This window comes from Pseudophryne corroboree, chromosome 6 (assembly GCF_028390025.1).
Source record: "Pseudophryne corroboree isolate aPseCor3 chromosome 6, aPseCor3.hap2, whole genome shotgun sequence".
Taxonomy (NCBI): Eukaryota; Metazoa; Chordata; class Amphibia; order Anura; family Myobatrachidae; genus Pseudophryne; species Pseudophryne corroboree.
The window spans coordinates 774,002,057-774,016,686 of record NC_086449.1 but is presented as its reverse complement, the minus strand read 5'-3'; the positions used below and the strand labels follow the sequence as shown (position 1 = coordinate 774,016,686).

Here is a 14,630-nt window from a genome sequence, read left to right as displayed (position 1 = left end):
GAGCCGCGCCGCCGTCCCCCTCGCAGAGCCAGAAGTCAGAAGCCGGCAGGTTGAAGCAAGAAGACGTCAAAATCGGCGGCAGAAGACTCCTGTCTTCATATGAGGTAGCGCACAGCACTGCAGCTGTGCGCCATTGCGCCCACACTAACCCACACACTCCGGTCACTGTAGGGTGCAGGGCGCAGGGGGGGGGCGCCCTGGGCAGCAATTAAGTACCTCCTGGCAAAAGCAGTATATATACAGTTGGACACTGTTATATGCATGAGCCCCCGCCATTATTTTTACACGAAAACGCGGGACAGAAGCCCGCCGCTGAGGGGGCGGGGCCTTCTTCCTCAGCACTCACCAGCGCCATTTTCTCTCCACAGCTCCGCTGAGAGGAAGCTCCCCAGGCTCTCCCCTGCAGATTCACGGTAGAAAGAGGGTAAAAAGAGAGGGGGGGCACATAAATTTAGTGCATTAATCATATATACAGCAGCTACTGGGTAAACACTAAGTTACTGTGTGATTCCTGGGTCATATAGCTCTGGGGTGTGTGCTGGCATACTCTCTCTGTCTCTCCAAAAGGCCTTGTGGGTGTCCTGTCCTCATTTAGAGCATCCCCTGTGTGTGTGGTGTGTCGGTACGCGTGTGTCGACCTGTTTGACGAAGAGGGCTATGTGGAGGCAGAGCAAGTGCAGATGAATGACGTGTCGCCACCGACGGTGCCGACACCTGATTTGATGGATATGTGGAAGGTGTTAAATGATAATGTAAACTCCTTACATAAAAGGTTGGATAAAGCTGATACCTTGGGACAGTCAGGGTCTCAACCCATGCCTGATCCTACAGCGCAGAGGCCCTCAGGGTCTCAAAAGCGCCCACTATCCAAAATTGTTCACACAGATATCGACACGGATTCTGACTCCAGTGTCGATGATGCAAACTTGCAGCCTAAAATGGCTAAAGCCATCCGCTACACGATTATAGCAATGAAGGATGTTTTGCACATTTCAGAGGTAAACCCTGTCCCTGACAAGAGGGTTTATATGTATGAGGAGAAAAAGCAAGAGGTGACTTTTCCCCCTTCACATGAGTTAAATGAATTATGTGAAAGAGCGTGGGATTCCCCTGATAAGAAAGTGCTGATTTCCAAAAGGTTACTTATGGCGTACCCCTTCCCGCCAACGGACAGGATGCGCTGGGAGTCCTCCCCTAGGGTAGATAAAGCTCTCACACGCTTATCTAAGAAGGTGGCCCTGCCGTCACAGGATACGGCCGCCCTAAAGGATCCTGCAGATAGAAAGCAGGAAAGTATCCTGAAATCTGTTATACACATTCAGGTACTCTACTGAGGCCGGCAATTGCGTCAGCTTGGATGTGTAGTGCTGTAGCAGCATGGACAGATAATCTGTCTGAGGAAATGGATACCTTAGACAAGGATACCATTTTGCTGACCCTGTGGCATATAAAAGACACTGTCCTATATATGAGGGATGCCCAGAGGGACATTTGCCTACTGGGATCTAGAATTAATGCAATGTCAATTTCTGCCAGAAGGGTCCTGTGGACTTGGCAGTGGACAGGTGATGCAGACTTCAAGAAGCACATGGAGGTGTTACCTTACAAGGGTGAGGAATTGTTTGGGGACGGTCTCTCGGACCTAGTTTCCACGGCTACGGCTGGGAAGTCAAACTTTTTGCCATATATTCCTTCACAACCTAAGAAAGCACCGTATTACCAAATGCAGTCCTTTCGCTCACAAAGAAGCAAGAAGGTCAGAGGTGCGTCCTTTCTTGCCAGAGGCAGGGGTAGAGGAAAAAAGCTGCACCATACAGCTAGTTCCCAGGAACAGAAGTCCTCCCCGGCTTCCACTAAATCCACCGCATGACGCTGGGGCTCCACAGGTGGAGCCAGGAGTGGTGGGGGCGCGTCTCCGAAATTTCAGCCACCAGTGGGTTCGCTCACAGGTGGATCCCTGGGCTATACAGATTGTGTCTCAGGGATACAAGCTGGAATTCGAAGTGATGCCCCCTCACCGTTACCTCAAATCGGCCGTGTCAGCTTCCCCCATAGAGAGGGAAGTAGTGTTAGCGGCAATTCACAAGCTATATCTCCAGCAGGTGGTGGTAAAGGCTCCCCTTCTTCAACAGGGAAGGGGATACTATTCCACAATGTTTGTGGTACCGAAACCGGACGGTTCGGTCAGACCCATATTGAATTTAAAGTCCCTGAACATTTATCTGAAAAGATTCAAGTTCAAAATGGAATCACTCAGAGCGGTCATTGCAAGCCTGGAAGAGGAGGATTTTATGGTGTCTCTGGACATCAAGGATGCTTACTTGCATGTCCCCATTTATCCACCTCATCAGGAGTACCTCAGATTTGTGGTACAGGACTGTCATTACCAATTCCAGACGTTGCCGTTTGGGCTCTCCACGGCATCGAGAATATTTATCAAGGTTATGGTGGAAATGATGGTGCTCCTTCGATAGCAAGAAGTCACAATTATCCCATACTTGGACGATCTCCTCATAAAGGCGAGGTCCAGAGAGCAGTTGCTGATCAGCGTAGCACACGCTCAGGCAGTGTTGCAACAGCACGGCTGGATTCTGAATATCCCAAAGTTGCAGCTGATTCCTACAACGCGTCTGCCCTTTCTGGGCATGATTCTGGACACGGACCAGAAGAAGGTGTTTCTCCCGGCAGAGAAGTCTCAAGAGCTCGTGACTCTAGTCAGAGACCTCTTGAAACCAAAACAGGTGTCGATGCATCGCTGCACACGAGTCCTGGGAAAGATGGTGGCATCATACAAAGCCATTCCCTTTGGCAGGTTCCATGCGAGGATCTTTCAATGGGATCTGTTGGACAAGTGGTTCGGATCGCATCTTCAGATGCATCGGCTGATCACCCTGACCCCCAGGGCCAGGGTGTCTCTTCTGTGGTGGCTGCAGAGTGCTCACCTTCTCGAGGACCGCAGGTTCGGCATACAGGACTGGGTCCTGGTGACCACGGATGCAAGCCTCCGAGGATGGGGGGCAGTCACTCAGGGAAGAAACTTCCAAGGGTTGTGGTCAAGTCAGGAGGCTTGTCTGCACATAAATATCCTGGAACTAAGGGCCATATACAACGCCCTGAGTCAAGCGGAGCCTCTGCTTCGAAACCAACCGGTGCTGATTCAGTCAGACAACATCACCGCAGTGGCTCATGTAAACCGCCAGGGCGGCACAAGAAGCAGAGTGGCGATGGCGGAAGCCACCAGGATTCTTCGGTGGGCGGAGAATCACGTGCAAGCACTGTAAGCAGTGTTCATTCCGGGAGTGGACAACTGGGAAGCAGACTTCCTCAGCAGACACGACCTCCACCCGGGAGAGTGGGGACTTCATCACGAAGTCTTCACTCAGATTACAAATCGATGGGAACTGCCACAGGTAGACATGGCGTCTCGTCTCAACAAAAAACTACAAAGGTATTGCGCCAGGTCAAGAGACCCTCAGGCGATAGCTGTGGACCCACTGGTAACACCGTGGGTGTTCCAGTCGGTCTATGTGTTTCCTCCTCTTCCTCTCATACCCAAGGTACTGAGAATCGTAAGAAGAAGAGGAATGAGAACAATACTCATTGTTCCGGATTGGCCAAGAAGGACTTGGTACCCGGAACTGCAAGAAATGCTCACAGAGGACCCGTGGCCTCTGCCTCTCAGACAGGACCTGTTGCAACAGGGGCCCTGTCTGTTCCAAGACTTACCGCGGCTGCGTTTGACGGCATGGCGGTTGAACGCAGGATCCTAGCGGAAAAAGGCATTCCGGAGGAAGTTATTCCTACGCTGATAAAGGCTAGGAAGGACGTGACGGCAAAACACTATCACCGTATATGGCGAAAATATGTTGCCTGGTGTGAGGCCAGGAAGGCCCCTACAGAGGACTTCCAGCTGGGCCGGTTCCTACACTTCCTACAGTCTGGAGTGACTATGGGCTTGAAGTTGGGGTCCATAAAGGTCCAGATTTCGGCCCTATCCATTTTCTTTCAAAAGGAACTGGCTTCTCTTCCTGACGTTCAGACGTTCGTTAAGGGAGTGCTGCATATTCAGCCCCCTTTTGTGCCACCAGTGGCACCTTGGGATCTCAACGTGGTGTTGGGTTTCCTGAAATCCCACTGGTTTGAGCCACTTAGGACCGTGGAGCTGAAGTATCTCACGTGGAAAGTGGTCATGCTATTGGCCTTAGCTTCGGCTAGGCGTGTGTCAGAATTGGCGGCTTTGTCATGCAAAAGCCCATATCTGGTTTTCCATATGGACAAGGCAGAATTACGGACCCGTCCGCAATTTCTGCCGAAGGTGGTGTCATCTTTTCATTTGAACCAACCTATTGTGGTGCCTGCGGCTACTCGTGACTTGGAGGATTCCAAGTTGCTTGATGTAGTCAGGGCTTTGAAGATCTATGTAGCCAGGACGGCTGGAGTCGGGAAAACTGACTCGCTGTTTATCCTGTATGCCCCCAACAAGCTGGGTGCTCCTGCTTCAAAGCAAACCATTGCTCGCTGGATCTGTAACACGATTCAGCAGGCTCATTCTGCGGCTGGATTGCCGCATCCAAAATCTGTGAAAGCCCATTCCACAAGGAAGGTGGGCTCTTCTTGGGCGGCTGCCCGAGGGTTCTCGGCATTACAGCTTTGCCGAGCAGCTACTTGGTCGAGTTCAAACACATTTGCTAAGTTCTACAAGTTTGATACCCTGGCTGAGGAGGACCTTGTGTTTGCCCATTCGGTGCTGCAGAGTCATCCGCACTCTCCCGCCCGTTTGGGAGCTTTGGTATAATCCCCATGGTCCTTACAGAGTCCCCAGCATCCACTAGGACGTTAGATAAAATAAGATTTTACTCACCGGTAAATCTATTTCTCTATCGTCCTAGTGGATGCTGGGGTTCCTGAAAGGACCATGGGGAATAGCGGCTCCGCAGGAGACAGGGCACAAAAAGTAAAGCTTTTCCAGATCAGGTGGTGTGCACTGGCTCCTCCCCCTATGACCCTCCTCCAGACTCCAGTTAGATTTTTGTGCCCGGCCGAGAAGGGTGCAATCTAGGTGGCTCTCCTAAAGAGCTGCTTAGAAAAAGTTTAGCTTAGGTTTTTTATTTTACAGTGAGTCCTGCTGGCAACAGGATCACTGCAACGAGGGACTGAGGGGAGAAGAAGTGAACTCACCTGCGTGCAGGATGGATTGGCTTCTTGGCTACTGGACATCAGCTCCAGAGGGACGATCACAGGTACAGCCTGGATGGTCACCGGAGCCGCGCCGCCGGCCCCCTTGCAGATGCTGAAGTCAGAAGAGGTCCAGAATCGGCGGCTGAAGACTCCTGCAGTCTTCTAAAGGTAGCGCACAGCACTGCAGCTGTGCGCCATTTTCCTCTCAGCACACTTCACACGCAGTCACTGAGGGTGCAGGGCGCTGGGGGGGGGCGCCCTGGGAGGCAAATGTAACCTATATAAAGGCTAAAAATACCTCACATATAGCCCCCAGAGGCTATATGGAGATATTTAACCCCTGCCTGGATTCACTAAATAGCGGGAGACGAGCCCGCCGGAAAAGGGGCGGGGCCTATCTCCTCAGCACACGGCGCCATTTCCTCTCACAGCTCCGCTGGTCAGGACGGCTCCCAGGTCTCTCCCCTGCACTGCACTACAGAAACAGGGTAAAACAGAGAGGGGGGGCAAATTTATGGCGATATTTTGATATATATAAAGCAGCTATAAGGGAGCACTTATTATAAGGCTATCCCTGTTATATATAGCGCTTTTGGTGTGTGCTGGCAAACTCTCCCTCTGTCTCCCCAAAGGGCTAGTGGGTCCTGTCTTCGTTAGGAGCATTCCCTGTGTGTCTGCTGTGTGTCGGTACGTGTGTGTCGACATGTATGAGGACGATATTGGTGTGGAGGCGGAGCAATTGCCAAATATGAGGATGTCACCCCCTAGGGAGTCGACACCAGAATGGATGCCTTTATTTATGGAACTACGGGATAGTGTCAACACGCTAAAGCAGTCGTTTGACGACATGAGACGGCCGGACAATCAATTAGTGCCTGTCCAGGCGACTCAAACACCGTCGGGGGCTGTGAAGCGCCCTTTGCCTCAGTCGGTCGACACAGACCCAGACACGGGCACTGACTCCAGTGGTGACGGTGACGAATCAACCGTATTTTCCAGTAGGGCCACACGTTATATGATTTTGGCAATGAAGGAGGCGTTACATTTAGCTGATACTACAGGTACCACTAAACAGGGTATTATGTGGGGTGTGAAAAAACTACCTATAGTTTTTCCTGAATCAGAAGAATTAAATGACGTGTGTAATGAAGCGTGGGTTGCCCCTGATAAAAAGCTGATAATTTCAAAGAAATTATTGGCATTATACCCTTTCCCGCCAGAGGTTAGGGAGCGCTGGGAAACACCTCCTAGGGTGGACAAGGCGCTAACACGCTTATCTAAACAAGTGGCGTTACCCTCTCCTGAGACGGCCGCACTTAAAGATCCATCAGATAGGAGGATGGAAAATATCCAAAAAAGTATATACACACATGCAGGTGTTATACTACGACCAGCTATAGCGACTGCCTGGATGTGCAGTGCTGGGGTAGTTTGGTCAGAGTCCCTGATTGAAAATATTGATACCCTGGACAGGGACAATATTTTACTGTCGTTAGAACAAATAAAGGATGCATTTCTTTATATGCGTGATGCACAGAGGGATATCTGCACACTGGCATCACGGGTAAGTGCTATGTCCATTTCGGCCAGAAGAGCTTTATGGACGCGACAGTGGACAGGCGATGCGGATTCAAAACGACATATGGAAGTTTTGCCGTATAAAGGGGAGGAGTTATTTGGAGTCGGTCTATCAGATTTGGTGGCCACGGCTACAGCCGGGAAATCCACCTTTCTACCTCAAGTCACTCCCCAACAGAAAAAGGCACCGACTTTTCAACCGCAGCCCTTTCGTTCCTTTAAAAATAAGAGCGCAAAGGGCTATTCATATCTGCCACGAGGCAGAGGTCGAGGGAAGAGACAGCAACAGGCAGCTCCTTCCCAGGAACAGAAGCCTTCCCCGGCTTCTACAAAAGCCTCAGCATGACGCTGGGGCTTCTCAAGCGGACTCGGGGACGGTGGGTGGTCGTCTCAAAAATTACAGCGCGCAGTGGGCTCACTCGCAGGTAGATCCCTGGATCCTGCAGATAATATCTCAGGGGTACAGGTTGGAATTAGAGACAGATCCACCTCGCCGTTTCCTGAAGTCTGCTTTACCAACGTCCCCCTCCGAAAGGGAGACGGTTTTGGAAGCCATTCACAAGCTGTACTCTCAGCAGGTGATAGTCAAGGTACCTCTTCTACAACAAGGGAAGGGGTATTATTCCACTCTTTTTGTGGTACCGAAGCCGGATGGCTCGGTAAGGCCTATTCTAAATCTGAAGTCCTTGAACCTGTACATAAAGAAGTTCAAGTTCAAGATGGAGTCACTCAGAGCAGTGATAGCGAACCTGGAAGAGGGGGACTTTATGGTATCCTTGGACATCAAGGATGCGTATCTCCACGTTCCAATTTACCCCTCACACCAGGGGTACCTCAGGTTCGTTGTACAAAACTGTCACTATCAGTTTCAGACGCTGCCGTTCGGATTGTCCACGGCACCTCGGGTCTTTACAAAGGTAATGGCCGAGATGATGATTCTTCTTCGAAGAAAAGGCATATTAATTATCCCATACTTGGACGATCTCCTAATAAGGGCAAGGTCCAGAGAACAGCTAGAGATGGGATTAGCACTGTCGCAAGAAGTGCTAAAACAGCACGGGTGGATTCTGAATATTCCAAAATCCCAGTTAATGCCGACAACTCGTCTGCTGTTCCTAGGGATGATTCTGGACACGGTTCAGAAAAAGGTTTTTCTCCCGGAGGAAAAAGCCAAGGAGTTATCCGAGCTTGTCAGGAACCTCCTAAAACCAGGAAAGGTGTCTGTACATCAATGCACAAGAGTCCTGGGAAAAATGGTGGCTTCTTACGAAGCAATTCCATTCGGCAGATTCCACGCAAGAATTTTCCAAAGGGATCTGTTGGACAAATGGTCAGGGTCGCATCTTCAGATGCACCTGCGGATAACCCTGTCTCCAAGGACAAGGGTGTCTCTTCTGTGGTGGTTGCAGAGTGCTCATCTATTGGAGGGCCGCAGATTCGGCATACAGGATTGGATCCTGGTGACCACGGACGCCAGCCTGAGAGGCTGGGGAGCAGTCACACAAGGAAGAAACTTCCAGGGAGTATGGACGAGCCTGGAAACGTCTCTTCACATAAACATTCTGGAACTAAGAGCAATATACAATGCTCTAAGCCAGGCAGAACCTCTGCTTCAGGGAAAACCGGTGTTGATCCAGTCGGACAACATCACGGCAGTCGCCCATGTGAACAGACAGGGCGGCACAAGAAGCAGGAGTGCAATGGCAGAAGCTGCAAGGATTCTTCGCTGGGCAGAGAATCATGTGATAGCACTGTCAGCAGTGTTCATCCCGGGAGTGGACAACTGGGAAGCAGACTTCCTCAGCAGACACGATCTTCACCCGGGAGAGTGGGGACTTCATCCAGAAGTCTTCCACTTGCTGGTAACCCGTTGGGAAAGACCAATGGTGGACATGATGGCGTCTCGCCTCAACAAAAAACTGGACAGGTATTGCGCCAGGTAAAGAGATCCGCAGGCAATAGCTGTGGACGCGCTGGTAACGCCTTGGGTGTACCAGTCGGTGTATGTGTTTCCTCCTCTGCCTCTCATACCAAAAGTATTGAGAATTATACGGCAAAGAGGCGTAAGGACGATACTAGTGGTTCCGGATTGGCCAAGAAGGACTTGGTACCCGGAACTTCAAGAGATGATCACGGAAGATCCGTGGCCTCTACCTCTAAGGAGGGACTTGCTTCAGCAGGGTCCCTGTCTGTTTCAAGACTTACCGCGGCTGCGTTTGACGGCATGGCGGTTGAACGCCGGATCCTAAAGGAAAAAGGCATGCCGGAAGAAGTCATTCCTACTTTGATTAAAGCAAGGAAGGAAGTAACCGTGCAACATTATCACCGAATTTGGCGAAAATATGTTGCGTGGTGCGAAGATCGGAGTGCTCCGACGGAGGAATTTCAACTGGGTCGATTCCTACATTTCCTGCAATCAGGATTGTCTATGGGTCTCAAATTGGGATCTATTAAGGTTCAAATTTCGGCCCTGTCGATTTTCTTTCAAAAAGAATTGGCTTCAGTCCCTGAAGTCCAGACCTTTGTTAAGGGAGTGCTACATATACAGCCTCCTGTGGTGCCTCCAGTGGCACCGTGGGATCTCAATGTGGTTTTGGACTTTCTAAAATCTCATTGGTTTGAACCACTAAAGAAGGTGGATTTGAAATATCTCACATGGAAAGTGACCATGCTTCTAGCCCTGGCTTCGGCCAGGAGAGTGTCAGAACTGGCAGCTTTATCTTACAAAAGCCCATATCTGATTTTCCATTCGGACAGGGCAGAACTGCGGACTCGTCCGCATTTTCTCCCTAAGGTGGTGTCAGCATTTCATCTGAACCAGCCTATTGTAGTGCCTGCGGCTACAAGTGACTTGGAGGACTCCAAGTTACTGGACGTTGTCAGAGCATTAAAAATATATATTGCAAGGACAGCTGGAGTCAGAAAATCGGACTCGTTGTTTATATTGTATGCACCCAACAAGATGGGTGCTCCTGCGTCTAAGCAGACGATTGCTCGTTGGATCTGTAGCACAATCCAACTTGCACATTCTGTGGCAGGCCTGCCACAGCCTAAATCTGTAAAGGCCCACTCCACAAGGAAGGTGGGCTCATCTTGGGCGGCTGCCCGAGGGGTCTCGGCATTACAACTTTGCCGAGCAGCTACGTGGTCAGGGGAGAACACGTTTGTAAAATTTTACAAATTTGATACTCTGGCTAAGGAGGACCTGGAGTTCTCTCATTCGGTGCTGCAGAGTCATCCGCACTCTCCCGCCCGTTTGGGAGCTTTGGTATAATCCCCATGGTCCTTTCAGGAACCCCAGCATCCACTAGGACGATAGAGAAAATAAGATTTTACTTACCGATAAATCTATTTCTCGGAGTCCGTAGTGGATGCTGGGCGCCCATCCCAAGTGCGGATTATCTGCAATAATTGTACATAGTTATTGTTAACTAATTCGGGTTATTGTTGAAGGAAGCCATCTTTCAGAGGCTCCGCTGTTATCATACTGTTAACTGGGTTTAGATCACAAGTTGTACGGTGTGATTGGTGTGGCTGGTATGAGTCTTACCCGGGATTCAAAATCCTCCCTTATTGTGTACGCTCGTCCGGGCACAGTACCTAACTGGAGTCTGGAGGAGGGTCATAGGGGGAGGAGCCAGTGCACACCACCTGATCTGGAAAAGCTTTACTTTTTGTGCCCTGTCTCCTGCGGAGCCGCTATTCCCCATGGTCCTTTCAGGAACCCCAGCATCCACTACGGACTCCGAGAAATAGATTTATCGGTAAGTAAAATCTTATTTTCTCGTAGTCCGTAGTGGATGCTGGGCGCCCGTCCCAAGTGCCGACTTTCTGCAATACGTGTATATAGTTATTGCTTAATAAAGGGTTATGTTATGTTGGCATCCATTGTTGATGCTCTGTTGTTGTTCATACTGTTGACTGGGTAAGTTTATCACAAGTTATACAGTGTGATTGGTGTGGCTGGTATGAGTCTTACCCTGGATTCCAAAATCCTTTCCTTATAATGTCAGCTCTTCCGGGCACAGTTTCCTTAACTGAGGTCTGGAGGAGGGGCATAGAGGGAGGAGCCAGTGCACACCAGTAGTACTAAATCTTTCTTAAAGTGCCCATGTCTCCTGCGGAGCCCGTCTATTCCCCATGGTCCTTACGGAGTCCCCAGCATCCACTACGGACTACGAGAAATAGATTTACCGGTGAGTAAAATCTTATTTTCTGGCTTTAAAGAACGCCTAGCAGTAGGGGGGCTGTCTTGCAGGATAAATAATGCCGGTATGCATGCAGAAATGCAATTAAAATCGCAAAGGACATCTCTGCCGATAAGAGCTGTCCTTTGCGATGATAGAACCTCCTGGGTTTATTTCATGGGAGTCCTTCTGCACATGGACTGATTGACGCGCGAGCTGCTGGCGGGGCCTTGGGACAAATCCAATTTGATCTTGGTCAGAGAAGATGTGAAAATAAGCCCATAGGCTCTGTAGATGGCATTGCGTATTGGGTACAAGCGCTTTGTACATCTGTAGAACGCAGTCAAAACTCCAAAAACTGCAGTTTTTGGTGTTCCTGCATTATGACCTTCGTACATCCAGCCCATTGATTGAGTTGCGGAGATATTTGATAAACCTGTTTTGGCTTGTTGTTTGGGTTCCTTATATATATTATAGAGCATCAGTCATATTGACATTCATAATAACGACATGATCCTGTTGTGAATGTTGCCCCTATCTGAGGGAGTACTGTGGGACCGGAATATAGGACAAGAGTACTTTCAGAGTCTCCTGAGACATCTGCAGCTTCCAAAGTCAAAGTCCACCACCCCCGCAACGCTCCATCTCCTCCCTGGAAACGGAGCGTTGCCCTCCCCCCCGCGACCGCCCCTGCCTGATTGACAGGTAAAGGCTATCGCATTTTCTGCTTCCCCCCCCCCCCCTGCAGAAAGTGATTGCGTAGGACAGGCTCTGCGCATGCGCCAGCGGGCGATTGTAACAATTCCGGTTGGATCGCAGTGTGCGATCCAACCTGAATTAGCCCCATAATGTAATAAACGTGCATCCTAGTAGCATGAGCCACCACTGTGAAACATCGGCTCAGAACCTTTCCTCTGCCTCTTTTTAAGAGAATGTGTACTTTGACGAACGTTGTAGACACATCTTTAAAAAAAAAAAAAAAAAAAAAATTATTCTTGTTAAATGTTCATTGATCTTCCTATCTCCAATTGTTATTGGAGTTTGACTAACAAACACAACAAATATCTGGCACTGTGTCCACAGTTAGGCATTTCAAGTTAACTTTGAGCAGCTGATTGAATATAGAGGGAATTTTTTCCAGACTACATTAAAAAGAACAATCTGCACAATGACACCTTGTTGTAGTGTAGAGTAGGACACAGAGTGATTGACAGACAGTGACTGTGGGAGGTAACTGGGGAATAAAACGCACGTGTTTCGTGTCATATAAGACTTTAGTGATTGCATCTTTACTGGGCACTATCTCAGTGCAGTAACTAGACTTTGGTGCCCTGTGCCAGAGAGAGAATTGGCACAGCTACTTCTAATTTGTAAAAATAATAATCAGCATTGCAATGGAACAGATCTATGTAGTGTGTGCAGCCACACATCCAATCACATGCAGCCGCACACTACATAGATCTGCTCAGTCGCAATACTTTTTTCACAAAGTACAAGGTAAGCTTTAAACAGTTAGAATTCTCTAGCTAAGAATTCTCTAGCTTTCTATGCAAGGTCAGATAGTTAAATGAAAAGATGGTCTGACTGCAATGCCACAGACAATGGGTTAGAATCCCAGGTATGTCAGCATCTTGAAATTTAATAAAGGGTAGAGTGACTGAATAATAAGGAAATCTCAAGTTCAGTTCATGAATGTTGTATAGGTATTCGCAACGGAAGGGGTCAGGGTAGGAGATGGGAGGTCAGGAGACATTGGCGTTTCTATAATGGGTGTAATGGGTGCGGTGCACACGGGCCCCAGGGTCCAGGGGGGGGCCACACCGCACCCATTGCACCCATTTTAATACTTACCTTTCCGGAGTCCAGTGCTGGGAGCTGCGATCATGGCAGAAATCGCTGCCAAAATGGCCGCGGCGCATGCGCGGTAGCCAAATTGGTCTCCGGATCATGGTGGGCGCCATGTTTCCGGAGACATGCACAGTAGACTCTGGCACAATGCCGGAGTCTACAGCGCCGTACAGAAGAGGGGGCCCACCCGGAGGTGCACACGGGCCCCCTCCTCTGTAGAAACGCCCCTGATCAGGAGATGCTGGACTTCAAAAAGCAGGAAGCTGCAAGTGAAAGTAATTAAAACAGATCATTGACAAGTGCCGCCAACTGCGTCCCCTACCCTTCAGCACTATGTGCAGTGCCCCCTCCGCACACACCTAGTTACGGCCCTGCACTATCTTATAAATGTTTTATTTTACCTTCTTTGACCTCTATGTTGTTAATATTTATTTATATGCGTATTCTACCATTACTTTCCTGTGTTTGTATATTATAAACCTCAGCACTTCCTCTTGTTGCAGGGCACACGGGAAGAAGATGACGTAGTGAGCGATGAGCTGGTGGAACAGGATGCCAGGGTAATGTCTAGGCTCATTAAACAAGCATCATGTATCTAATTATACTTACTGCCAGATTCAGAGCAGGCTCAGTCATTTTTATTGCAGAAGTAATAATAGAGGTCAATATAGTTCACTAACTAATGTCTTATGTTGAGCATTAGTAAATAGATTACTTTTATAATATATTTATATTGGTGACATTTACAGTGATTACAAATTTCAAATTGGTTTAAAAGCATTGACCTCTACAGCAGTGGTGGGTGTGGTCTTATATTTTAAAAATATCCTGCGATATGAAGGACCACAGCTCCACTTAGCCCAAACCACGCCTCTTTCAGGAAAGTCCACACCCTCAGTCTAGCAGGTCACACCCCTTTTAACATACATACTTCGGAACTGTTGAAAAATATGTTCATTGCCGTTGAGCAGATTCAGATATAGGCACATCATATGTGACTCGCGTTACTTTTCATGTTCATATTTAGAAGTTTACATGCACAAAACACAAAAATGAAGCTGACATTTAACATTTTATACATATGACATTAAAATATGGGACAGGTTGTCATAATTAATGCTTAGAAGCATAAAACAGTGTACACTCTTAGTAGCTACATTTTATTGTTTATATGCGTGACTCACGTTTCAACAGAATGGACATAGGAACGGGGGGGACTTGTATATTTATGCTCTCCTAATTATTTTTATAATATGCCTTTTTATACTAGACACTTATAAGACCCTAAACTTATGATTGACACACAAACCAAAAACTGATTGCTAACCAAACTATACTTAAATCAATTTTAACATGTGACTCGCGTTACTTTTCTGTCTCCAGTCAAAGGGCCCTGAAACAGATTACTCGCACCTGTAGAATCCACGTGAATTAGTCATTGTAGGCCTGTTTACTGTATCTTCTGGATTCCTGATTAACTGGGAAGATGTATAAAATATTTCATCTGGTGATGTTGGCCATATAAAATACGTTTAAAAAATATGTGGAAATTAGCTGTTTTTGCATCCACTTCAACAACTTCCATATATGTTCAATGTTTACACCCTCTGGAAATCAATACGTGATCAATATATCTGTTTTCAATTATCGCACACTGCACTATGACCTTTTACAGCATAAAAGTACTAAAATGTTAGCAGTTATGTGAAATTTAATTTTCATGTGTCCTATATTTCATAGAATGACCCATTTGCAGCACCATGTAGATTGGACCACCCTGTTCTGTTTAATCGTAGTAGCTGCTCACTTACCCTAATTTCCAGGGATCGTCTCCATTTT

General features: G+C 48.2%; 1 protein-coding gene across 2 annotated transcripts in view; it reads left to right on the top strand.

Moving 5' to 3' along the window:
* The window catches only part of ANXA6 (annexin A6), a 247,982-nt gene that overhangs the window by 118,404 nt on the left and 114,948 nt on the right, over nucleotides 1–14,630 (top strand). For both annotated transcript variants that reach the window (XM_063928684.1, XM_063928683.1), the window contains exon 8: nucleotides 13,295–13,351. In XM_063928684.1, the coding sequence (XP_063784754.1) occupies nucleotides 13,295–13,351 (57 nt within the window). The remainder of the gene's footprint in view (nucleotides 1–13,294; nucleotides 13,352–14,630) is intronic.